This window comes from Haemorhous mexicanus, chromosome 14 (assembly GCF_027477595.1).
Source record: "Haemorhous mexicanus isolate bHaeMex1 chromosome 14, bHaeMex1.pri, whole genome shotgun sequence".
NCBI classification, from domain to species: domain Eukaryota; kingdom Metazoa; phylum Chordata; class Aves; order Passeriformes; family Fringillidae; genus Haemorhous; species Haemorhous mexicanus.
This window is the reverse complement of record NC_082354.1, coordinates 3,138,708-3,163,117: the sequence shown is the minus strand read 5'-3', so window position 1 is coordinate 3,163,117 and position 24,410 is coordinate 3,138,708. Positions and strand designations below refer to the sequence as shown.

General features: G+C 56.2%; 1 protein-coding gene across 1 annotated transcript in view; it reads left to right on the top strand.

Annotated features, from left to right (window-relative positions):
• LOC132333777 (actin-binding protein WASF3-like) overlaps positions 1 to 23,537 on the top strand; it is a 28,544-nt gene extending 5,007 nt beyond the window's left edge. Inside the window, exons 2-9 of the mRNA XM_059859203.1 lie at positions 6,870 to 7,021; positions 9,650 to 9,784; positions 9,906 to 10,059; positions 10,318 to 10,435; positions 10,635 to 10,810; positions 11,194 to 11,448; positions 12,503 to 12,882; positions 13,682 to 23,537. Of these exons, the coding sequence (XP_059715186.1) occupies positions 6,889 to 7,021; positions 9,650 to 9,784; positions 9,906 to 10,059; positions 10,318 to 10,435; positions 10,635 to 10,810; positions 11,194 to 11,448; positions 12,503 to 12,882; positions 13,682 to 13,839 (1,509 nt within the window). The 5' untranslated portion in view covers positions 6,870 to 6,888 and the 3' untranslated portion in view covers positions 13,840 to 23,537. The remainder of the gene's footprint in view (positions 1 to 6,869; positions 7,022 to 9,649; positions 9,785 to 9,905; positions 10,060 to 10,317; positions 10,436 to 10,634; positions 10,811 to 11,193; positions 11,449 to 12,502; positions 12,883 to 13,681) is intronic.
• The last annotated feature ends 873 nt before the right edge of the window (positions 23,538 to 24,410 follow it).

The window sequence follows — 24,410 nt, the reverse complement described above, 5'->3', positions numbered from 1 at the left end:
CTCACGGCTGTGGGACACGGCTTGCGGCTGTGGGACAGGGCTCACGGCTGTGGGACACGGCTCACTGCTGTGGGACAGGGCTCACGGCTGTGGGACACGGCTCACGGCTGTGGGACAGGGCTGACGGCTCTGCCTGGCCGGGAGCAATGGAGCTGAGCCCCCGAGCCAGGCAGACACGGCTCTCTCCCCCCTTTGGCAGCAGGGCCTGGCTCTTCCCCAGCTCCACCCGAATCTGTTCCTGGCAGGCAGCAAAAATCCCTCTGTGCCACCCGGGGCTGAGACCTCTCCACTCGTTTCACTGCAAGCCTCCGCCCTGATTTTCAGTCTCCCCGGGCTGATATCCCGGGGATGGGGGACAAAACCACCATCCCACACCCTGGGGTTTTCAGTCAATGAGGCATTTTCCCACCTGATGCTTTGCTGACCCTGCACTGGGGCTGGGATGCTATCCAGATGTTATCCTTCACCTCAGCAGCACCAGCATCTGGCAGCTTAGATCCTTGGGGTCCACTGGGGCAGAAAAGCAGCTCTCATTTTGTAAGAGGGTCCAAAAAAAAGAATTTTGCATCTAGCCATTGCTCCTTATGTTCTTTGCAGCAGATTTCCATGTGCATAACTGTGCCCTCATCCCCTCCATGCCCCCAGAGCCACTCTCTCCCAGAGTGGGGTTTCTGTGCCCCAGATAATTTCTAAAGGCAGGCTCCTTTGGGATGCAGGGCTCTCAAGGAAGGGGCAGGCAGTGGCATTGCCTCCCCCATGCCCACCAGCCCCCAGTGCCACTCTCTCTGAAGTCCTGCCCTCTGCTTTATTTGGAGTGAAGGGAGGACTCGGGATCCAGCTGGTTTCAATATATTTAATGAACCTTTGACAACAGCTCTGGAGCAATGGTCACCTTCCCAGGGAGCAGTGACATTTGTCATGCTGCTGGTGCTCTCAGGCATTTGGGCTGCCAGCAAATGGAGAAGTGGTGGCAGATGCATTTTGTAAATTAGAGCAGCGAGTCCTTGTGTTGCAGCTCCATTTTGTGGGAGGTAAATCAGCAGATCTGGCCCAGCTCTCCCAGGCAGCTTTTTCCCTGCACCACAAAGAGCCACCTGCACTGCTTTTCCTGGCTGAATTTCTCCTGAGACAACAAAACTCCTGCTCCTGTAGGCTCTGCTCTCCCCACTGCCCACACTGGTAGGACAGCAGGAGTTTGGGGCCACCTGAACCAAAGGTTGCCTCCAGCCATGAGGTGGCTGCTGTTGGCCTCTCTGCCCTCTGCAGGTTTGTCCTGTTGCTCTTTGAACCATCCCACGCTGGTTTCCACCAAGCTGTGGCAGAGCTCCACAAATCAGCACCTCGGGAAGCTGCTGCTTTCACACCTTCCACCTATTTCTGGCTGCTCAGAAGCATCACACACCCCCAGATCCTTCCCAGCCCTCTTCTCTACCAGATCCATCCTGCCAAACTCCACAGGATGAGGCACCTGCAAGCCCCACTGAGTGTCAACTCTGCCTCTTGTCCTTTCCCTGACTTCACATTCAGGGGGTTTGTTGCTCCTTTCACTATTGCAGGACTGCTTTTTGCTTCCCTCCTGCCCCCAGCCCTTCCTCACCTCTGCATTCCAAGGGTTCTGCACCCAAACAGGGTCCTGAGCAGCCACCACGAGGTGTGGCACTTCTTGTTTGTTTAATATTCACTCACAAACTTTTTTGTTCAAGGTTCATAGGTTTTTCAACATATCTCTTGTTTTTTTCTCTACTCTGACTCCTGGCATCCAACCAGAGATTTGCTGCCTTGCAAAAGCCTCCAGTTCCTGGCAGTGTCTGCTCCTCAGGGCTCAGAGGGACCCCAGGAAGCCCAAATTGGGAAAGAGCTTTGATTGCAAGGGCTGAGCAAACAGATTGCCCAAAAGCTTGGCCTAGAACTGAGCTTAGGGCAGGGCTGACCCCAGCTCCCAGTCTTGAGGCGTTTGCTTCACCACACACTTACCCACATCCTCCCCAAATCCAAGCTCGGGGCTTTTCCTGGCTGTCTGAAGAGTGAAGGAGGTTTCCCTCATTCCTGCTGCTCATGCACCCCTGATCCCATCAGAAATATTGGAGGTGCCTCGTTTGCAGCTGGTGACTGCAGCTTGGACACCCTTGCCCCCAGTGCTGCCCACCTTTTTGTCTGGAAAACAAACCTCAGAATTGTTCCCTGCTCCAGCACAGCTCAGTGAAGGAAGGTGGCAGCCAGGACACCTCTCCCTTCTCTCTCATGCCACACCAAGCAGGTCTCCAGGGCTGCAGGTGCTGGGCACTGACCAACCCAGAAATCTGCCCCAGGGATTAACCAGCACCTGAGAGATCTGTGCTCACCAGCCTGTCCCTCCTTGCAGGGCCACCAGAGCACACCTGGTCCTTCAGGCCACTTTGGATCTGCCTGCAGGGCTGTAAATCACAGCCCAGGGGGACAGAGTGGCTTTGGGGGCAGGGAGGGAATGAGGGCAGAGTTATGCACGTGGAAAGCTGTTGCAAAGAGCATAAGGAGCAATGGCTGGATGCAAAATTCCTTTTTTTGGACCCTCTTACAAAACGAGAGATGCTTTTCTGCCCTGATGGATCTCAGCTGCCAGATGCTGGCGCTGCTGAGGTGAAGGATAACATCTGGAAGGAGCCAGCTGCAGGGGTCACCTCTAGGCCAGCAGCTCCCAGTCACAGCTCAGCCTGGTCTGCAGGGACAGGGACAGCCCTTATTGCCCAGAGCTGTTCTGGGACAGCAGGGGCTGCCCCTTCAGCAGCTCTGCATTTGGGGTGCTGCTGGCAGCTTTTTCCTTTCAGGGAAATCAGCATCTCAGGGCACAATGAGCAGCTCCTTTCTGTCCATGTCCTCCCCTGCCTGGTCAGCTCAGCTGGGTGTGATTCCCTGCCAAGCTCCACCACTGGGTTTGGGAAGCTTCTGGGTGTCTCCCCTAGCCTGTGGCATTTCCCAGTACAAGATTTAGGGCTTTTGGCTCTCTTCAGTCACAGGGAAAAGCTGAGTGATGGGAGAATCCCCACACTCAGTGCACCTGAAACCTGAACCAGCCCCTGGCTAGTCCCATTTCTCCTGCCTTCACCCCCCAAGAAATTCCTGCTGTTTGTGACTCCCATTTTCCTCCTCCTGCATCCTGACCCCACCTCCCACTGAGGGCTCCTGCCTTCCTTCCTCTCAGGCCACAGTGAAATCCCATGGGATTTAATCCATGTACATGGTCCTGGAGCCTGCACCCAGACCATCCCTGCCCTCGGGAGCCTCTTCCTGAAGGAATGAGGAAAAGATTTTGCCACCCAAAATCACCTTCTTGAAGTCCTGGAAATCACCTGTGATGGCAGGAGGAGCAGGAGCAGTGCTGGGCACAGCTCAGCATCCCCTGCTGAGGCTCTGGCTGGGTTCAGTGCTCAGGATTTGTGTGCAGCCTCTTGGTGGGTGAGCAAGATGTGCCAGAGAGGACAGAAATGAGGTTGGCCTCTCTGGAGTCATGTGCAGCCCATCCCCACCAGAGAACTGGACTCAGGACAGGCCTAGAGATGACAGGTTTAGGGTGGGAAGTTGGGATTTCAAGGCAGAAGTCAGAGGTTTGGTGCTGCTGGTGCAGCAGGGTGAGAGAACTCTTGTCAGGGGAGGGCTGTCCATCGGTTCTGATCCCTGTGCTCCATTAACTGGGGCGGTTGGAAAGCAGCTTTTCCTGTGATTCTGTCAAAATTTCCTTTACAGGCTCTCCTTGCATAAAAATGTGCCAAAGTCCTCCTTGGTTCCTTCTGCTGCAGGCTCTGAGTCTTGTTTGGTCTCTTTGGGGTGAGATTAAAGGGATTTTCCTCCTCCAGGGATGCCCTCCCATAGCACAGTCTCAAATGCTGCCATCACACCCCTCACTCACTTTCTGCCTCTCTTCCAATCTTTCCCTGCTGGGAAGTTTCAGACCAAAAAAATCCCTTTTTTCCCTTCATTCTGCTCCAGGGTCCCCGTGGGGCCTGCGGGCTCAGGTGGCCCCGGTTCCCCCCAGGAATTTGTCCCCTGTGCAGGGACAAAGAGCCCCGGGTGCCGGGGCTGTGTCCAGCGGCCGTGTCCCGTGGCCGTGGCCCAAGGGGATGCTGAGAATGGCTCTTTGTTCCCTGTTCCTAATTGCTGAGCTCGTTAAGGGCTCTGCCCTGTGCTCTCCCGTCCTGCAGCGCTGGGACGTGCCAGGGCTGTTGGGACACATTAAACCAGCTTGGGGTGAAGCTGCCTCAGCTCTTTACTCACCCTGGGGGGCTCGGGGTGCCCAGAAAGGGGAGGGGGTGGTACATGACCAGGGCAGACATCCCTGCAAGTGCTGGCACACAGGAACAAACAGCCGGCAGAAATTTGATTTTTGGGAGGTGAGGACATCACCATGGCCGTGAGCAGTGGCTCTGGGAGCCCCGGAGGACTCGGGGATCGCTCTGAGCCCCGCACAGCCCCGGGGGGGTCAGGCCCGGCTCCTTCCCCTGGCACCCCGAGCTCCCCGGGCAGAGCCCAGCCCTGAGGAAAGGCTGGGGCTCCTTCCTGGGGGGAGCTGGAATTTGCATTTGAAAGCAGCGGAGGAGCTGCTGCCGCTGCTGGGAGCGCTGGCCGGGTGCTGTCAATGGCAAACTGTTCCGTCTGACGCTGCCGGGGCCAAAAAAAGTGAACTCTGCACATGGCTGGCTCCGCTCGGGGCAGCAGCGCTGGCTCCGCTCACGGCCACCGGCGGGAGCTGCTTCTCCTCGGCTGCCAGCATGTGGGGAGAGATGGGGCCGGCGGGGATGTGGAACAGGGGGTTCTGCTCGCTGGGAATGCTGCCGGTGCCCCCTGGTCCTCGTCAGCCCAGCCACCAGCCTGCCTTTGCTTCGGGAGCTGGGCTGAGCCCGGGGGTACTCGTGGCACCCAAGACCCCCTTGTGTGAGCCTGTGGGGTGGCTGCATGTCCATGTCCCTGTCCCAGGGCTTGTGTCCCAGTGTCCCTGTCCCCATCCCAGGGTCTGTGTCCCAGTCCCAGTCCCAGGGTCTGTGTCACCATCCCAGGGTCTGTGTCCCAGTCCCAGGGTCTGTGTCACCATCCCAGGGTCTGTGTCCCAGTCCCAGTCCCAGGGTCTGTGTCACCATCCCAGGGTCTGTGTCCCAGTCCCAGTCTCAGGGTCTGTGTCCCAGTCCCAGGGTCTGTGTCACCATCCCAGGGTCTGTGACCCAGTCCCAGTCCCAGGGTCCCTGTCCCCATTCCAGGGTCTGTGTCCCAGTCCCAGTACCAGAGTCTGTGTCCCAGTCCCAGGGTCCCTGTCCCCATCCCAGGGTCTGTGTCCCAGTCCCAGTACCAGAGTCTGTGTCCCAGTCCCAGGGTCCCTGTCCCCATCCCAGGGTCTGTGTCCCAGTCCCAGTCTCAGGGTCTGTGTCCCAGTCCCAGGGTCTGTGACCCAGTCCCAGTCCCAGGGTCCCTGTCCCCATCCCAGGGTCTGTGTCCCAGTCCCAGTACCAGAGTCTGTGTCCCAGTCCCAGGGTCTGTGTCACCATCCCAAGGTCTGTGTCCCAGTCCCAGTACCAGAGTCTGTGTCCCAGTCCCAGGGTCCCTGTCCCCATCCCAGGGTCTGTGTCCCAGTCCCAGTCTCAGGGTCTGTGTCCCAGTCCCAGGAGACACCACCATGGATAATAAATGTTCCTTTTTTGCCTCTTTTCCCAGCCTGTTTCCCACCATCCACCCTTTACATCAGCGGGGTACCCTGCCCCCAGCACCCCACAGCCCATGGTGCCCTCAGGGGGGGTGAGGCCTTTGGTCTCCCTACATCTCCTTAAACCTCATAGAAAATGAACCATCCCTAGTTCAGGGGGAGACAGTGGAGAAGGGGACACCCAGAAGTGTTGTGGGGACACCTGGAAATGCTCTGGGGGCACACAGGAGCTATGGGGACACCTGGAAAGGCTTTGGGGACATCCAAAGATGCCGTGGGGGCTCACACAGGAGTTATGGGGTACCCAGGGATGCTGTAGGGCACTCAAAGATGCTCTGGTCTGCATAGAGAAGCTGTGGGACACCCAAAGATGCTGTGGAGGCACACAGGATCTATGGGGACACCCAGAAATGCTGTGGGGACACCCAAAGATCTGTGGGGGTGCAAATAGGATCCATGGGGCACCCAGGAATGCTGTAGGACACACAAAAATGCCGTGGGGGCTCACACAGGAGCTGTGGGGGCGCTCAGGCATGCTGTGGGGCCATGCAGGGAGCTGGGATGAGCTGGCCACAGCAGCTTGTCTCAGTGTAGTGTGAGCACAAATAAAACCCTGGGGAGGCTGCAGTGAGCTGGAAATAATGGCATTACAAGCGCTCCCTCGCTTCTCTTTGGGCTGTGTGAGGCTGCTCGGGGCCAGCTGGAGGGCTGCAGCACAGGGAGGTGAGTGGGAAAGGACACGGTGGCACAAAGGTAGGGACAAAGTCCTCAGCTCCACGCTGGCACCTGTGTGCTCACAGTGTGCATCCATCCCTGCTGGGGGAAGTCCTGCTGTAGCTGAGTGTCCCGGCGTGGGCAGGAGGGACCTCTGGAGCCAGCTGAGGCAGGGTGGGGGGACAGCCAAATGGTGAAAGCTGTGTATTTTGATTTTGATTTTGCTTTTTGATTTTAATCCAAGTGATTAATGGGAAAGGACCTTCAATTTGTGCAGTCTCAGGGTTTCTAATTAAAGCAGGGGGATTTTCTTTCAGTTTCACCTGTGTGTTATTTGAAAAATGCCCGAAAATTGGTGGGTCGGGTTCTGCAACAGAGCTGTTTAAAAAATTAAAAAACATACAAAGCTTTGTTCAACCTCACAGATGCTCATCTTTGTTCAACCTCATCTGCTCCCCCCTCTGTCTCCTGCCTTGCTCTGCTGTCCCAGGAGAGGCTGAGGGCTCGCCATGCCGCTGGTGAAGAGGAACATCGAGCCCCGGCACCTGTGCCGGGGGGCCCTTCCCGACGGGGTGACCAGTGAGCTGGAGTGTGTCACCAACAGCACGCTGGCTGCCATCATCAAACAGCTGGGCAGCCTCAGTAAGTCAGGGCACAGCCACCTGGGCTGGGGGGACACCGGCGTGGCACTGCGATGGCACTGGGTGGCACTGGGATGGCACAGGAATGGCACTGGGATAGGACAGGGATGGCACTGGGATAGCAATGGAATGGCACTGGGATGGGACAGGGATGGGACAGGGATGGGACAGGGATAGCACTGGGCTGGAACTGGGATAGCACTGGGATGGCACAGGAATGGCACTGGATGGCACTGGGATAGCACTGGATGGCATTGGAATGGCACTGGGTGGCACTGGGATGGCACTGGGTGGCACTGGGATAGCACTGGATGGCACTGGGATAGGACAGGGATGGGACAGGGATGGCACTGGGATAGCAATGGAATGGCACTGGGATGGGACAGGGATGGGACAGGGATGAGACAGGGATAACACTGGGCTGGAACTGGGATAGCACTGGAATGGCACTGGGATAGCACTGGGATGGCACAGGAATGGCACTGGATGGCACTGGGATAGCACTGGATGGCACTGGGATAGCACTGGATGGCATTGGGATGGCACTGGGTGGCACTGGGATGGCACTGGGTGGCACTGGGATAGCACTGGATGGCACTGGGATAGGACAGGGATGGGACAGGGATGGCACTGGGATAGCAATGGAATGGCACTGGGATGGGACAGGGATGGGACAGGGATGACACAGGGATAGCACTGGGCTGGAACTGGGATAGCACTGGGATGGCACTGGGTGGCACTGGGATAGCACTGGATAGCACAGGAATGGCACTGGGATAGCACTGGATGGCGCTGGGATGGTGCTGGGATGGCACTGGGATGCCACAGTCACTCCCACCAGTTCCAAGCACAGAGAAACAGGGGTTGTGTGAGAGCCATGTGGGCTGCAGCCACTCCCAACTCAGTGGGAATTATCCAGCTTGTTGAAAATAGGAGGATGCTCCTACTTCTTAATTTTTTATTGTATTATCTATATTCATTAATATAATTTTATATAATAATAATAATAATTATTATTATTAATAATAATAATAATAATAATAGTAGTAGTAGTAGTAGTAGTTTGGTTTGGGGTTTTTTAAATTATTTTTATATATACATATATAGGTTTGTGGTTTTGTTTGGCTTTTTTTTTTTTTTTTGGTTTTTGGTTTTTTTTGGCTTTTTTGGCCAAGCTTGAAATGGGGACTTGGTGACATTTTGAGACCCATTTTCCTCCCACAGCTGGTCTGTGCAGTGGGGGATGGAAAGCCTTCAGGAGCCCCTTGCTTCCCCACTTGGCCAGAAATAGGAAGGCCAGGTGAAGATTTAAAGTATCCCAAGCCATTCTTTTTACAGTTGGAGCTTTTTGAGGAAGAGAGGTCTCTGTCAAAGGTCTAAACCCTCAGCAGTTTCCTGCCCTGGGACTGATCTCAGCAGGAAAGGGGCACATGAGAGCACTGCACACACCAGGGTGGAGGTTTAACAGGGGAAACCCATTTCATGCTGAATATCCACTTAAAATAGAGAGTTAAGCTATTCAGCACCCCCCCCTCCCCCCTTTCACACACCTCCAGAAGCAGATTCTGCTCTAAAATACTCCAAGAAAAACAAACCCAGGGTGTAGGGAGCAGCTGGAAGTGCAGTGGCTCACACGAGCAGCGCCCACGCCTGCTCAGGCTTCCAGTCCAGGGAAAAAGGGAATCAAATATCACCGAGCCTCTGAGTGCTCGGAGAGGTTCTGAAAGTGCCCTGGTCTGGGGAACTGTGTGAGAGGTGGGATTGGAGGAAACCCTGAGGATCTGGGGGATGGGATGGGATGGGATGGGATGGGATGGGATGGGATGGGATGGGATGGGATGGGATGGGATGGGATGGGATGGGATGGGATGGGATGGGATGGGATGGGATGGGATGGGATGGGATGGGATAGGATGGGATGGGATGGGATGGGATGGGATGGCATGGCATGGCATGGCATGGCATGGCATGGCATGGCATGGCATGGCATGGCATGGCATGGCATGGCATGGCATGGCATGGCATGGCATGGCATGGCATGAGATGGGATGGGATGGCATGGCATGCCATGGCATGCCATGGCATGGCATGGGACAGTTGCTGTAGCCTACAGGTACCAGCAATGCTCTGCCAGACACCTCCCTCAGCTCCATGATAGGAATAACTCTTATAAAAAGCTAAATAATCCAAAATAAATAACCCTAAATAAATAAGCTGCACTGAGATATGCAGGAAAAGAAGGGATAAAGAGAAACAAATTGCAGATCATCCCTGCTGTGGCACTGTCCCCACTGCCCTGCTCTTGGCTTTCTGCCTGGGCTGAATTTCCCCAGGTCTTATTGTGGGATTTTGGGTCATTTTTTTGGTTGATCTCTCCTGATGGGTCCAAGGGCTCTTTGGGGCACCGTGAATGTTCTGTGCCCCGGTGGGTGCTGCTCTCTCTGGAAAGGGGTGCTTGTTTGGGCTCCCCTGCCTCCTTGCAGCACTTTGGGAGAGGTTGATGCCCAGCTCCCAGAGATCCAGGCTGGGGGGAGCACCCACGGAGCCAGGGGGGAGGTGGGAGCTCCAGGGGATGGGCTGAGCTGGGCGAGCCACCAGCTGTGGTGACAGGCGCGTTGTCCCCTGCCAGGCAGGCACGCAGAGGACATCTTCGGAGAGCTGTTCAACGAAGCCAACAGCTTCTACATGAGGATGAACTCACTGCAGGAGAGGGTGGACCTGCTGGTCATCAAGGTGACTCAGCTGGACTCCACCGTGGAGGAAGGTGAGGGGCCGGGGCTGGGGCCGGGGCTGGTTTGGGGCCACGGCCAGACGCGCTCTCAGGACCGGACCCCCGCCATGGCTGAGGCCACCCCTGCATGCCTTGTCCTTCCTGTGTCCCCCAGTTTCGCTGCAGGACATCAACATGAGGAAAGCCTTCAAGAGCTCCACGGTGCAGAACCAGCAGGTGGTGTCCCGCAACTCCATCCCCAACCCGGTGATGGAGATGTACCAGCGCTGCGACAAGCCCCCGCCCCTCAACATCCTCACACCCTACAGGTACAGCTCTCCCTGGGCTCCAAGGGGGTCCTGACCATGAGAAGGATCAGGTGTGCCCCCACTGGTGTGCTCTGCTGCCTCCCCCACGGCATGGGATGCTCAGGATGTGTCACAGCCTGCAGGTGGTGGCTGCTGTGTGGGATGTGTCTGTGGTGGGGCAACAGCTCATGGTCATGGTCATCCCAAAGCCCTCGGGAAGGGGAACAGGGGGTCTTCTCCTGTGGCTGGTAACCCTCCCTCTGCCCTTTGAACCCCCAGGGATGACAAGAAGGACGGCCTCAAATTCTACACCGACCCCTCCTACTTCTTCAACTTATGGAAGGAGAAGATGCTGCAGGCGACAGAAGACAAGAGGAAGGAGAAGCGCAGGCAGAAGGTGGGTGGGGGCGGGAGGGGGACAAGGGGGCAGGAGCTGGGGGTGCCTGGGACGAGGGACAGCCACCTCCTGGTGCATCCTGTGTCAGAAGGATGAGTGCATCTGGGTGCATCTTGCAGGGCTGGTGATGCTCCCCAGGGACTGCTCCTGGTCAGAGGAGCTGGGCTGGAGGTGGAGCTGTGGCTTTGTGTCCCCCCAGGAGCAGCGGCTGGTGGAGGACTCCACCCGGGAGGTGAAGAAAGTGAGGAAAGCCCGCAACCGGCGCCTGGAGTGGAACATGATGGCGTATGATAAAGAGTTCCGGCCGGATAACAGGTTCTCACCATCCCCCTATCACATGGCATCATCGGAAGGATCACTGTCCCCAGATAATAGGCAGGTTCTACCTCCTACACCTTCAGCTCACGGCTCTCCTTTGCTTTGCTCTTCCTCTCCGTCGTTGTGGGGGGCGTGTTGCCCACAGCAGGGTTGGGGTGCTCAGCTGTTAGCCTGTGGATAGCTGGTGTCCCCACGGTGTCATCCTGGAGCTCAGGAGGAGCCTTGGCACTGGGATAAAACAGGAGCACTTTCCGTTTCACAGCTAAGGGAAGAGAGTGGTTCAGCTCTGTTGTGTCCTCCTCCCCTCTGCTCTCACTCTGCTGTCTTGCACATCGATATTTTCATGGCCTGTTCTTGTTTTGTCGTCTGAACCCCTAAATGCTCCCACACCCACCCCGAGCTCCCTCGGGAGTACAACAGTCGGCTTCTCCCTGCTGCAGGTCCTACGCGTCGGACGCTGCCGACCACTCGTACCCGGCCAGCCCCAACCACCCGGCCCAGCTGCTGGCCCCCGCCGCCCACCTGGCCCCGGCGGAGCACAAGGAGGGGCTGGCAGCCCCCACGCCCCCGGAGCACGGGTTCCGGCCCGCGGGCAGCCGGCAGAACAGCCTGACCCGCCTGCAGCAGCCCCACGCGCCGCCGCCGCCCGAGGCCGTGCTCAACGGGCCCAGACCCCACCTAGTCAAGGATTACGGGTAAAGCTCCAGCCTGCTCGCTCTGGAGGGGAGTCCAAAGGAAGGGGGGCTTGGTGGGGGTCTGACCCACCCCATTTCTGGGCTGATGGAGCAGGAGAGACCTCCCCTGCAGCTTTCATGGTCCAAAACTGCTGGTGAGAGGCCAAATCAGTCAGGAGTGCTTTTGGGGTAATGTCATCCCAGATCAGGGGGTGGGGTGGATGGAGGGTTTTCCCCTGGGGTGTTGCCTGCTTTCCACCACTGCATTACCCATAGCCCATGCCACCAGCAGAGCTCCACCACCCTTCTGACTCTGGGACAGAGCTTTCATTGGGATTCGGAGCAAACCAAGCCAGAGTGGAGCCAGCTGGGTGCTGGGATGGGTGATGGATGCTGGGTGGGTAATGGGAAATCCTTCAGTCAGCAGTGCTCTGGCAGCCAGGAGGGCCAGGTGTGCCCTAGAGGGTATCAGGCCCAGCATCACCAGCCAGGCAAGGCAGGAGATTGTCCTGCTCTGATCTGCACTGGGGCGGCCTAACCCTGAATACTGGGGGCAATTTTGGGAACCACAGTATAAAAAAGACATTGAGATATTATAGTGTCCAAAGGAGGCCATGAAGATGGCGAAGGGCTTTGAGGAGAAGCTGTGTGAGGAGTGGTTAAGGGCATTTGATGTGTTCAGCTGGAGGAGAGTGAGGGGAGACATCATTGCAGTCCGCAAATTCCTGAAGGGAAGGGGAGGGGCAGTTGCTGATCTCTTGTTTGTGGTGACCAGCGACAGGACCCGAGGGAATGGCCTGAAGCTGTGTCGGAGGAGGTTTAGGTTGGATATCAGGAAAAGATTCTTCCCTCAGAGAGTCGTGGGGCACTGAGCAGGCTTCCCAGGGAATGGTCCCAGCACCAAACCTGCCAGAGCTCCAGGAGAGTTTGGACGGAGCTCCCGGGGATGCCCAGGGTGGGATGTTTGGGATGTCCCCGGAGCTGGACTTGGATGATCCCTGCGGGTCCATCCTAACTCAGCCCATCCCTGGGCTCTGTGATTCCCGCGGCTCTGACCGCTGTGCCCCCGTTGCAGCCCGCAGCCGGTGCCCATGGCCGAGTACTTCGTGCCGCCGGCCCCGCCGCCGCCGCCGCCCGTCATCCCGTCGGCGCAGACCGCCTTCGACAGCCCCATCTCGGCTCCCCCCGCTCTGGCCCCCGGCTCGGCCGCAGCCCCGTCCTACGCCCCGTCACCGCCCCCCGCGCCCCCCGGGCCCTACTCCGCCTCCCCGCCGCAGAGCGGCCCCATGGGACCCCCGGTGGCGCCGCCGCCGCCGCCGCCCGGGCCCCCGGCCGTGTCCGCCTCGCCCGCGCACTCCGCCTCGCCGCCCGCCCCCGCCGAGCCCCGCAAGCCGCAGGTGCCGCTGATGCCCATGAGCGACGCCCGGAGCGACCTGCTGGCAGCCATCCGCAGGGGTGAGCGCGGGGACGCGGCCCCGGGGGGACACGGAGCCCCCCGTGACAAAGCGCAGCTGGGTGGCGCTGGCGACACCGGGGGCAAGATGAACTCTTGGTGGGCGGGTGATGGGTGGGGATGGCGGGGCCTTGCCGGGGCAATAAAGGCAGGGTAGAGGTGGGGGACACGCGGTTGGAGGTGGAATGAAGCCCCACGGATTGCTGGCAGCTCCCAGGCATGTGGCTTCCTCCCACCCAGGCTGTAGTGGATGATGTGCTCCAAGGTCTCACTCATTTCCCTTTCCTGCAAATCTCCAGGTCAAATGGTAAATTTAACCTTTCATTATCTTCAGGCTGAGTGGAAGCAGGGGAGGAGCTTTATTCTATGATACGGCTTTGTAATCATAAATACTCATAAAATCCTAGAATGGTTTGGGTTGGAGGGGACCTCAAAGCTCACCCCATTCCACCCCCTGCCCTGGGCAGGGACACCTTCCACTGTCTCAGGCTCCAAGCACCAATGTCCAGCCTGGCCTTGGAGATTTCCAGCAATCCAGGGGCAGGCACAGCTCCTCTGGAAACCTGTGCCAGGGCCTCACCACGGTCACAGGGAGTAATTTCTTCCTGACATCCAATCTAGGCCTACTCTCTCCCAGTTTACAACCATTCCCTCTTGTCCTACCCATCCCATCCCACCATTCCAGATATCGTGGTGACCACCAGGGCAGCAGCCCTCTTGTCTCAGCCAACGCTTTACAACTGGGGGGAATGCTGCACGCTGGGTGCACTCCCCCCTGAAGCCTTCCCCCCTTCCCTGTAGGAATCCAACTCCGGAAGGTCCAGGAGCAGTGGGAACAAGAGGCCAAGAAAGAGCCCGTGGGCAATGACGTGGCCACCATCCTGTCGCGCCGCATTGCCGTGGAGTACAGCGAGTCCGACGACGACTCGGAGCTGGACGATAACGAGTGGTCGGACTGAGGGCCCCGGCGGGGCGGGCTCGGGCTCCTGCTCCCCTCCAGGTGTGTATGGGCACCTTCCCCAAGGGGCTCCTGCTCCCCTCCAGGTGTGTATGGGCACCTTCCCCAAGGGGCTCCTGCTCCCCTCCAGGTGTGTATGGGCACCTTCCCCAAGGGGCTCCTGCTCCCCTCCAGGTGTGTTTGGGCACCTTCCCCAGCATCGCTGCCAGTGGGCGCGGGGCCCCGCTCGGTCAAGAGCTTTGCTTTTACACTTTGTCCAAAACCCTTCGGGCAGCAGCAGCAGCAGCAGCACTGGTAGGATACACCTCGGAGGCAGTGAGAGCAGAAATTAGCAGCACCTTCACAGTTAATGACTTCCAAAATTCTCTGAAGGCAGGTTAATAGGATTACTCCAGATTTACACCTGGAGCAAGAGCAGAGACTGGCCCTGAGTGTGCTTTGTGAGAGGAGGGAGCCCCAGAGGCAGCAGTGCTTTTCCAGCTGTATGTTAATTGTGATAACGAGAAGCTCCTGGAGAAAAAGCCTTGTTTGCACAGCTGGTGCCACCACGGGAGCTCAGGGGTGTCCTTGTGGGCTTGGGGACACTGCTGCTGGTGGTTTTGGGGTCAGGCAGCTCCAAAGGCAGCGTGCAGGCAGGAGCCTCCTTCCCTACAGAGCAATGCTCCACGTTTAGTAGCATTTACACCCTTGTGTTGTTGCTCCCTGGAAAATCATGGAATGCTTTGGGTTGGAAGGCACCCTTAGAGCCCATCTAGTCCAACCAGAACTGGGACACTCTCCACTAGACCAGGTTGCCTGAGCAGCCCAAGGTGTTGGTGACCTTAGCCTGTATCCACCCTCAGAGCTGGTTCAGGAGCAAATGAGGAAGGCAAGGCTGGAGTGGCTGGCAGGGAGACCCAGCCCTGTCTGGGCTTGTCTTGCCTTTTCCAGCAAGGGGTAGAGGTGTCCAGGGAGTTCCCTCAAGCCCAGCTCTCCTTGGCCTTAGCATGGCACCATTTCAGTGTGATTTGGGAAAAAGTGAATTAGACAATCTGCTGCTTTCAGGTAAACTCTCAACTTGCACTTTGCAGCCCCACAAACTCTGCCTGTACAGCTGGGATCAGCTCTGAGCCAGGTGCTGATTCCCCCTGCCTGATCCTGCTCCATCCCCTGTCCCACGTTTGGACACTGATGGAGGAGCTGGTGACAGCCCCTGTTTCAGCACTGAAAGTACCTGTTTTCCCATCAAAACAGAGCCTGACCCGTGGAAGACTTTTCACAGAGCTACGAAGGGAGGAGGCACAGAGGAAGGCAGAGGAAAGGGGTGGGAAATACTGGAAATATCACAGGCAGGTGTGAACACCTGCAGAGAGCTGGGAGAGGTTCCCCAGCTGTGGAAAATGGGCCAGGACCAGCTGTGGATTGGCCAGTGTGATGTCCCCAGAGCCTCTCTTGTGTTCCCCTATACCACAGACCCCTGAACAGGGAAAGCTGAGCTCTGTGCCCAGTTCCCTGCCTCTCCCAGTAGCCCTGCAGGTGGTGGCTGCTTCAGCAGGATTTTGGCTATGTAGAAGCAGCCAGACCTGCAAAAGAGGTGGGAGGATATGGCTGAGACCCAAATGCTGATGGTTAAATTCACAAAATCCTAGAATGGTTTGGGATAAAAGGGACCTTAAAGACATCTCATCAGAACCCCCTGCCAAGGGCACCTTCCACTAGACCAGGTTGCTGATTTCCTGGGAAATGCTGGTGTTGAGCAATGTCCCAAACATGTGCTCATTTGCCCTCAGTGACAAACCCCTCATGGCCAGATGTGGTGAGTCCTCTGCCCAGCTGCTGGGAAATGCCCCCAGGAGCTCTTCCTTCTCTTGAGTGGCACAAAATGCTCTCTTGTCCCTTGGATGTGACACTTTCCACACCTCCACACCCAGGCTGGGAGCTGCTGAGTGGGCTTGAGCAGGGGTGCAGAAGGGATTTGGGATGTGGGAGAGGGCAAGGCAAGAAGCAACAGGATACATGGAATAACTCATCTGCAAAACCCAAGGTGCAGGAGTGACCAGAGGGACAGGGAGACACCGTGCCCTGCAGGTGACCAGGAAATTCCTGGTGCACACTGAGAGCTCTTGATTCTGGTGTTGACCCTCTGAGATGCAGGGAAATGGCTGCAGGAGCTTTTTACAGAGCCCCTGCAATGCCCAGGAGCTGCTTTCCTTGGGAAGGCAGCTGGGGTTTGGTGGAGCAGGTTCAGAAGGAGGCCGTGTAAAAATTCAGGGCAACATTTAAGGTGGAGTTTCTGGTGGAGCATTATTAACGTGGATACAATCACAAAACTGTGTGAAAGCAAACAGAAATTTGGTTTGTAGAGGTAATTTAGGGAGAGTAAGGAACCCTTTGTGAGAGAGAGAAAACAGCAGGGGCTGGTGGAGCTGCTCTTGTCTGTTCCAGAGGTGGAGGGGCTGCAGAGTCACTGTGGGGACCCAGCAGAGCTGAGGAGCCCCACTGGGCCTGGGAGGGGCTCAGGGACACAGGGGCTCATCCCTGGGCTCTGTGACTGTCCCAGCTCTGCAAAGCTGAGCCACTCCTGGGGTGTGGTATTTTTGGGGTCCCCAGGACAACGGAGGAATTGAGAATCTTACTCCGTGTTCTTAGAAGGCTGATTTATTATTTTATGTACTTATATTACATTAAAGAATGCTAGACTAAAACTATACTGAAGAATAGAGAAAGGATACTTACAGAAGGTTTAACAAGATACACTGAAAAACTCGTGACCTCTTCCAGAGTCCCAGCACAGCCAGATGGTGATTGGTCATGAACTAAAAACAATTCACATGTTGGATAAACAATCTCCAAAGCAGCAAAACACAGGAGAAGCAAAGCAGATAATTCTTGTTTTCATTTTCCTCTGAGGCTTCTCAGCTTCCCAGGAGAAGAAATCCTGGTGAAGGGATTTTTCAGTGGCAGTGGCACTGGTGGGAGCTGGAGAGCAGCCCCTGAGGGATCCAGTCCCTTCTCTTCATGCCCCAGCTGCTCTGGGTGTGCCACATGGGCCGTGGCAATTGGGGCAGGACCCCGTGGGTGTGTGGCAGCCAGGGCTGTCCCTGGGGCCTCCCACAGCCCTGTCACCTGTGCTGGGGCTGGCAGCTGCCAGGATTGGTGCCGTGGCATGGCAAAGGGCTCGACAATCACAGGAAGGTTGGAAGGGACCCTCAAGGGCATTTAGGTCACTCAGGGCACACCTGCAGAGCAGATGCACAGCTGGCAGCCCCAGGGGGCAGGAAAGGCTCACCCCCATTTCCTCACATCTTTATGTTGTTCCACCACATCCCCACTGGTGTCAAACACCCACCCCAGCAGTCCCAGCACGTCCTCTCCCCTCCTGTTCTGCTGAAGGAAATCCCCTGAGAGCACAAACCCAGCTCCCATTCTCAGCTGCAAGGCCAGCCAGCAGCTCCACGGCCTCCCAGCACTGCCAGCTGGTTGGGAACATCCCCACCCTCCTCTTCAGGGACCAGACCTGCCATGGACACCCTTCAGCTCTCTAGGTAGCAGGGGTGGGATCCCCCATCCTCACCCCAGAGAGGTGGAGCTGGTGGAGAAGTGCCCTCGGGGGGGTTGGACACCCATTTCTGGCCTGGCCATGGCACACCCAGATCTTCCCAACCCTCCCAGCAGCACCCCAGGAGTCATTCAGGTGGGAAAGGACCTCCAGGACCTCCAGGGTGGAGCATTAATGCCACGAGAGCCAGTCCATCCCCAGTGCCTTCCCTTGAGGGGCTCAGCTCCACCACCTCCATCTGAGGCAGAATCACCTGGTGTTTGCTCAGGTGACCTTTGCAGTCCAACAGAAGTGACACCAATTCCTTGGCTGCTCTGGCTGGTGCTGCTGGGAGTGTGCCATGCTAATTAACACTGTCTGTCTGTCTGTCCCACGTGCTGCACACTCAGTGGTTTGCACATATGTGCCTATTTCTGTGCATCCTCCCCAAAGTAGGCCAGGCTGAGTTACACAACCTGAAATGCTCAAACCCTCATGTGGGCTGATATAAAAGTGAATATTTAAGTATTTTATCTAGCTTGGCAGACATTAAAAATACAATCCAGGTCACAGATGATTGAATTTCTCCTCTCTCAAGAGTGCCAGAATTGGGCTGAGGAGGTTCTCCTGTACATTAAGGTATCGTGTTCCTGCTAAAATATTGCAGTGGCATTTCATTGCCAAAGGATAATCACAGAGTGCCAAACATTTAATGAGCCCAACTGATCTCCTGAGAGCTCCTCTTTCCATTTTATCTACTTCCCCCTACTTGCCAATTTATGGGCATAGATTAAAGATAATAAATATGGCTGTCAACAGCAGGGGAAATACCCTGTGTCCATACAAATGGGCTGGGCTGGATCAGTGGAACAGGAAATGGGAAAATTTGGGGTCTGCTTGGAGATGTCAGTGGAAGGCTGTCCTCCTTGAGGTCCATCAGGAGTCTCTTGGACATCCCAGGTGCATCTGAAAAGGGGCTTTACAGGGAGCACTGTGCCCATGGCACAGCTGTGAAGCTGCAGCAGGAGGGAAGGCTGCTCCTGCTCGGGATGCTGGGGGCTGGTGGAAGTCCTGCAGTGTTCCCTCCTGGAATTGTCTCCCTGATTTGGAGGGACCACTGGAGCTGGCTGGTGGTGCTGGTGGCTCTCAAAGGATCAGTGTCCTGCAGGAAGAAAGGACTGGACAGTTTCTAGTTTCTAATTTCCCACCCAGGGAGGAGACCTAGAGAGGAGCAATCACCCATCCCACCCAGCCTTTGCAGCTGTTTCATCTTGGGGAGGTTTTACTGCAGTGACAAACTTAAGGCTGAACTTGGCCTCTTCAGAGAGCTCTTTCCAGAGAAGAGCCTTCAAATTTCCTCCCAGCCACTTTTCCACCTCTCTCTCCCTTCCCAGACACACAACAGCCTGGACAGAAGCTTTGCAGACTCCCCTGAGCCTGAATTAACACCTCAGCTTTGATGACAAATGGGAGTTTGACTTGGAGGGAGGCAGGTGGCAGCACTGGAGGTGGCATTTTGGAGGGGACATTCCAGAGGTCCCCAGCTGGCAGGAGCTCGGTGCCACTTCCTTGTGGATGGAGCAGGGATGGCCATGGGAAGCACTCCCCGTGGGGGGATGCTGGCAAGGGGAGCACAGGCTGTTCTTTCACCAATATTCCTGTTTTTCCTGTAGCAGTAGTTATTTAGGGGTAAGGTTTTCTCAGCTGGAATGTCACTTTAAAAAATTGAAAAGAAAAAAAAAAAAAAAATAAGGGCAACGAGTCTGTCCTGAGGAGTTTACAGTCTACAGCAAAGACCATGTAACCTGCACTGCACTTTAGAAGCCTCAAATGCTCACTCACCCATGACTTTCCCCTCGAGTGGGCAGCAGCCCCTTGAGGGCAGTTGTCCCTTTCTTCGGTGGCCCCTGAGCAGTACCAGCCACGTCCCTGCTGGTGACAGAGCCCCCGGGGCCCTCCTGCCCCACTCCCCACGCAGAAGTGCCTGAGCAAAGCCCAGGAGAGCCCAGCCACGCTGGGATTGTCCCTGTGCCCTCGGGGGGCTGTCCCGGGTTTGTCCCGGGTTTGTCCCTGTGCCCTGGGGGGGCTGTCCCGGGTTTGTCCCTGTGCCCTGGGGGGCTGTCCCGGGTTTGTCCCTGTGCCCTGGGGGGGCTGTCCCGGGTTTGTCCCTGTGCCCTGAGGGGGCTGTCCCGGGTTTGTCCCTGTGCCCTGGGGGGGCTGTCCCGGGTTTGTCCCTGTGCCCTGGGGGGGCTGTCCCTGCCCTGCACAGCTGTGCTCCCTGGGATCACCTCAGTGGGCAGGGAATGGTGCCTGGCAGCCCCCTGGCTGACCCTCAGGGCTGGCACCAGCCATGGCCCAGCCTCTGGGAAACCTCTGCAGACACTCACAGCCCAAACCCAGACTGTGAAGTGGTTCCATCTTTTTGAGAATCAAAGGGGTTTTTTTTTGTGTGTGTGAATCTGATTTTTTTTTTTTTTTTTGGACAAACCCCAGGGATTTTAGGCTCACTCTCACAAGCTCCACCTTCTCCAGGTGAAAAATGTGCCTGCGTTTTCCTGGTGGAGGGAATACAAAAAAAACCCAAACCAAACCCCGGAGTTAAGTACTTCAGGGAGGAGGTGTTTGCCCCAAAGCCTTCAGAGCTGTGCCCACAGGCAGGGTGGGACAAGAGGAGGAGAGGACACCATCCTAGTGGTGTCACCCAGGGTGCTGTCACCACCCTGGTGGTGTCACCAGAGCCTGCAGCAAGGGCTGGGCTCCTGCTGAGGGAAACCCTATGGAGAATATCCCTGAGGGCAGAGCTGATGTGACAGGACCCAAAGTGGAGTCTGAATCACTGACAGGAGCCTGAGGCCACCAGAGCATCACTGATGCTTCACCCTCCCTGGGCATCTGCCAGCAGGGATTGTCCCAGGGTCCTCCAGCCTCTCCCTCCTGCCAGGAGCAGGATCAAAGCTCTTGCTGGCTGTTGGGAGCCCCAGTGGGTGTGAAAGGAGCCTTTCCCTGCACACTGGCACTGCCAGGGGACAGGGCTGGCCCGGGGGGGTTCAGCTCAGCTAATTCCAGCTCCTGGTTCTGTGTCAGGTTAAGAGTGCAGAGAGGAGAAAATAAGGCAGAAAGGAACCAGCCCAGCATTTTAGGTTGGTTATTTTAGGCTGGTCATGCTCACATCAGCCTGCACAGGGGAAACCTCAGCCTGGTCAAACCCTGGGCAAAGCCACAAAGGGCAGGGAGGGGATCAATCTGCTCTGCAGGTCAGTGTGGGACTGAGCTGAGTCAGGTCTCAGGGAAAACCTTCTGGAGGTGAGGATGGAGAAACTCAGGTCACAGAGGCTCTGCCATGGCTTTGAGAAGCCAGAGAGAAGCTCTGACCTTGTGTGCAGCCAGGGAGTGGAGGGTGGAGGTGCCCACAGGGCCTTTCTGGCACGTTTGTGATTCTCCCTCATCCCTGGGTGGGTTCCAGCCCCAGAGCATCCCCCAGCAGCCAGGGCAGCTGCTTTTGCTCCCCCTTGGTTTTGGTGTTGAGCCTCAAATAGAATGAAGGTGAAATGTGCTGCAGAGTAAGCACCTGAGAGGGAAGGATGTGAGCTCCCAGCTGTTCCTGCTGGATGTCAGTGGTTAAAAGGCAGCAGCTCCTCTGGGCATCCATGATCCACAGACTGTAGTGAACAAACCTTTAAGGTGGACAATTCAACATTTACCCTTTGATTTGGGGTAGCTCAGTTGAGAAATCTAAAAATAAAATGCAAAAAAAAAAAATCTAAAAATAAGCAAAAAAAAAAAAAAACCAACGCAACCCACCCACCAAACAAAAAAAGCAAACAAACAACTCACGTGTGATTTCCAGAAGGATAAACTGTTCCCTTTCCTTCCCTCAGACCTAGAGGGAAGGTCAGACACAACAGCACTTCCCACTCATTCAGCAGCAGAATGAAGCAGGTGCCACCAGAACCACTCCCAAACATCCCAGGGAACTGCTGTTGAAGGAAAAGCAATCACCACCTCACCCCAGGGCAGCAAGGAGAGCCTTTCCTGCCACTACAGGAGGTGCTTTTGCCCCTGGAGGCCCCTCCCCAACTCAAGGGTTTCAAATCCCATTGATTTTCACCTCTCACTGGTGCTGTGCAGTCCTGGTGCCTCAGCTGGGATTGTTGACTCCGTGGAAAATCCCTTCTTGCCATGGAAAAACCACAAATCTTGTGTTAAAAAGGGAGAGGGCTTGGAGGCAGGGACACTCCTGTGGTGCCCATGGAGAGCTGCTGATGATTTCCTCCTGGCAGCAGCAGCAGCTCAGGCAGAGCCCTGCTAGGGCCCCAGAAATCAGTCATGAGCATCAACACCCCCCTCCCAATTTAATTGTACTCTGAGATGTTTCAGCTCTGTCTGTAGCTCTGGCCAGTTTCCCACAAATGGGAATGCTCTTCCTGGGGTTTGTTGTCCTGGATAGCAGATCAGGTAGAGAAAGCAAATCCCAGAACCCCAGAACTGTTTGGATTTCCAGTCTGGTTTCCACCCCGTGCCACGGGCAGGGACGCCTTCCATGAGACCAAGTCCCACCCAAGCTGCTCAAATCCCCACAAATTTAGAAAACCCTTTCCTTCAAAATGTATTTTCAGGGCCTTTTGGGGCTGATGTCTCCTCACCCTAACAGACTTCCTGAATTTTGGGGCTGCCTGACTTGTTGGGGATCTGCAGCAGGCTGTGAGTTTGGGGTGATGCTGAGCTGTGCTGGCACCTTCCTCCCTCTGCCTTCAGCTGTGCCCTGCCACACCCAGGGCTGGGATCCACGATCCTGCTGGCAACACCACGGGGCCAGGGCAGCTCCTCCTGACACAAGTGCCTTTCCTGGGGTCCCTCTGGAGCCTCCTGGGCTGGAATGGGCAGAGCTCAGCTGGGCTGGGATCCTCTGGGATCCCCCTCCCACAGGAGTGTCTCGGGGAGCAGCTTCCACTCCAGCCGTGGCCAACCCCTGGAAACTGCTGCAGCAGCCTGGAGGCATGGGGACAGTCCCCAGAGTGCTTGGGAGCTGTGGGGAGGGACAAACCCTGCCACCAGCGTGCTGTGGGGAGGGGACAAACCCTGCCACCAGCGTGCTGTGGGGAGGGGACAAACCCTGCCACCACCAAACCCTGTCACCACCTTGCTGTGGGACATGCACGCCCTGTGGGTTGCTGCTGTCATGGGGCAAGCATTCAGGAGAGCCTTCCTCTTCTTCCTCTTCCTGCTGCTGCTGCTGTCCAGCCTGGGCAGCTGCTGCAGTGGGACAGGAGCCATCTCCTTCCAGCTTCCATCCCCTCTGGGGCCAGCAGGAGCCCTAACACCTCTGGGGGAGGCCAGGTGCTGTAGGAGAGTTGTTTTGGAGGGAATTGAAGGCGGGTGAGGATCATCTCCTGCAGATCAAGGCACCTCAGACCCCAAACCCCCCTGCACCACCCAAGCTCTGAGACCTCCTGGAGCACTGGATCTTCCCAAAGCAGAGCCTCCAGCAGCAGCCAGCCCCTGATGGGCATTTCAGAAGCATTTTTCTCTCCTTTTGGTCACACACAGAGCCCAGAGCCAGAGCTGGGGCTGCTCTCTGTGGAGGCTGGCCCCAGCTCTGCAGGGGTGGCACCCAGGGGACAGGGACACCTCGGCATCCCAACGCTCCTGCCAAAGGCTCCTTTTTTAATCACAGCAGGAGAATTACTCCATCTCCTTAGATCTGCCACCTGGTAGAAGGAGCTGGTGCAGGACTGGCACCTTCCCAAGGGAGGGTGAGCCATCCCAGGCCATGAGAGGCTCCCATTGCTCCACAGCTGAGTTGAGGGAGGAGATGTTGGCTGTCTCTGGGGTCTGTAACCACGTGCCCTTAGTCAGTAGGTGAGTAGATGTTGCTGCCCGTGTCTATCTCCCCTGCCCAGTTGCTATGTGTGAACAAGTGTATTTCTCCCCAGTGTTGTGGGTTCTGCCTGTGGTGACACAAGGATGGAAAGGTAGGGATGACCTCGAGCTTCCTTCTGGACAGGGTAGAGAGGAAACCTGGATGGGTCCGAGGCACCGCTTGTAACTACATTTGTTCAAGAAATGTCATCTTAACCCCAAACTGTTGACACTTTATGCATGTGCTAATTAAATTTAAAAGAAAAAAAAAGAAGAAAAAAAAAAGGAAAAAAAAAATAAAGATTTTAAGAGGTTACAGTAGATCTGGGTTTGGCTTTTTGTTGGCTTGTGCTTTGCTGTGAGTTAATCAGCCCTGTGATGCTCCCTCCTCTGTTTGAGGCCGGGGCATGGAAGGAGCAGCAGAAAGCTGTGATCTCTCTAAAACCCCTCTTTTGGAGATTCAAGCCCTCAAAGATCAATTCATTCCCCAGGGTATTTAATCCCTGACTGCCTGGGTAATCAGAGGGCAGGGGAAGCTCTGTCTGTGCTTGGAGGAGCAGCAGGAGCTGTTCCTTCCCAACCCCTCCGTGTCTCCAGCAGCTCTTGTCCTCATCCAGCTCCTCCTGATCCCAGGGAAACACAGACCCCGGGTGAGGGAAAGCAGAGATCTGTTCTGGACTCTGAAATAAAAACACAAGACACACAGAGCATGGCACATACCTGGGACAGCAGCCCAGATCTTCAAAGGTTTTAATTTTAACCCCACCCCCCCGATTTTTGGATATCTTCTTGACAAATCACTTGAACAGTTTTATTTACAGTAATAAAAATAAATTACTCTTACAGATGAATGTATAATATTATACACAATAGAGATACAGTGCAATAACAGCATTGATTTGTTTTCACTCATAAAGTGCATCAAAGGGGCTTGACTGAACCATAACTGGATGACAGCTGTACATTTTCCTTTGAGATCAACTTCCCCAGTCCAGTTTAAAGGCTCATGACAGCACTGACAGCAAACAAGGCGCTGTCCTGATTGCTGAGGGATGGCCTCGTTCCTGGGAAATCAGGGGGGCAGGGAATGGGGGCACTGATTGATTCCCACCCTGCCCTCGCCTGGCCCGGGGCTCGGAGCCCAGGGGGAGCACGGGGCAGGCTCTGCCTCTGGGAGGTTCCTGCTGGTCTTGGAA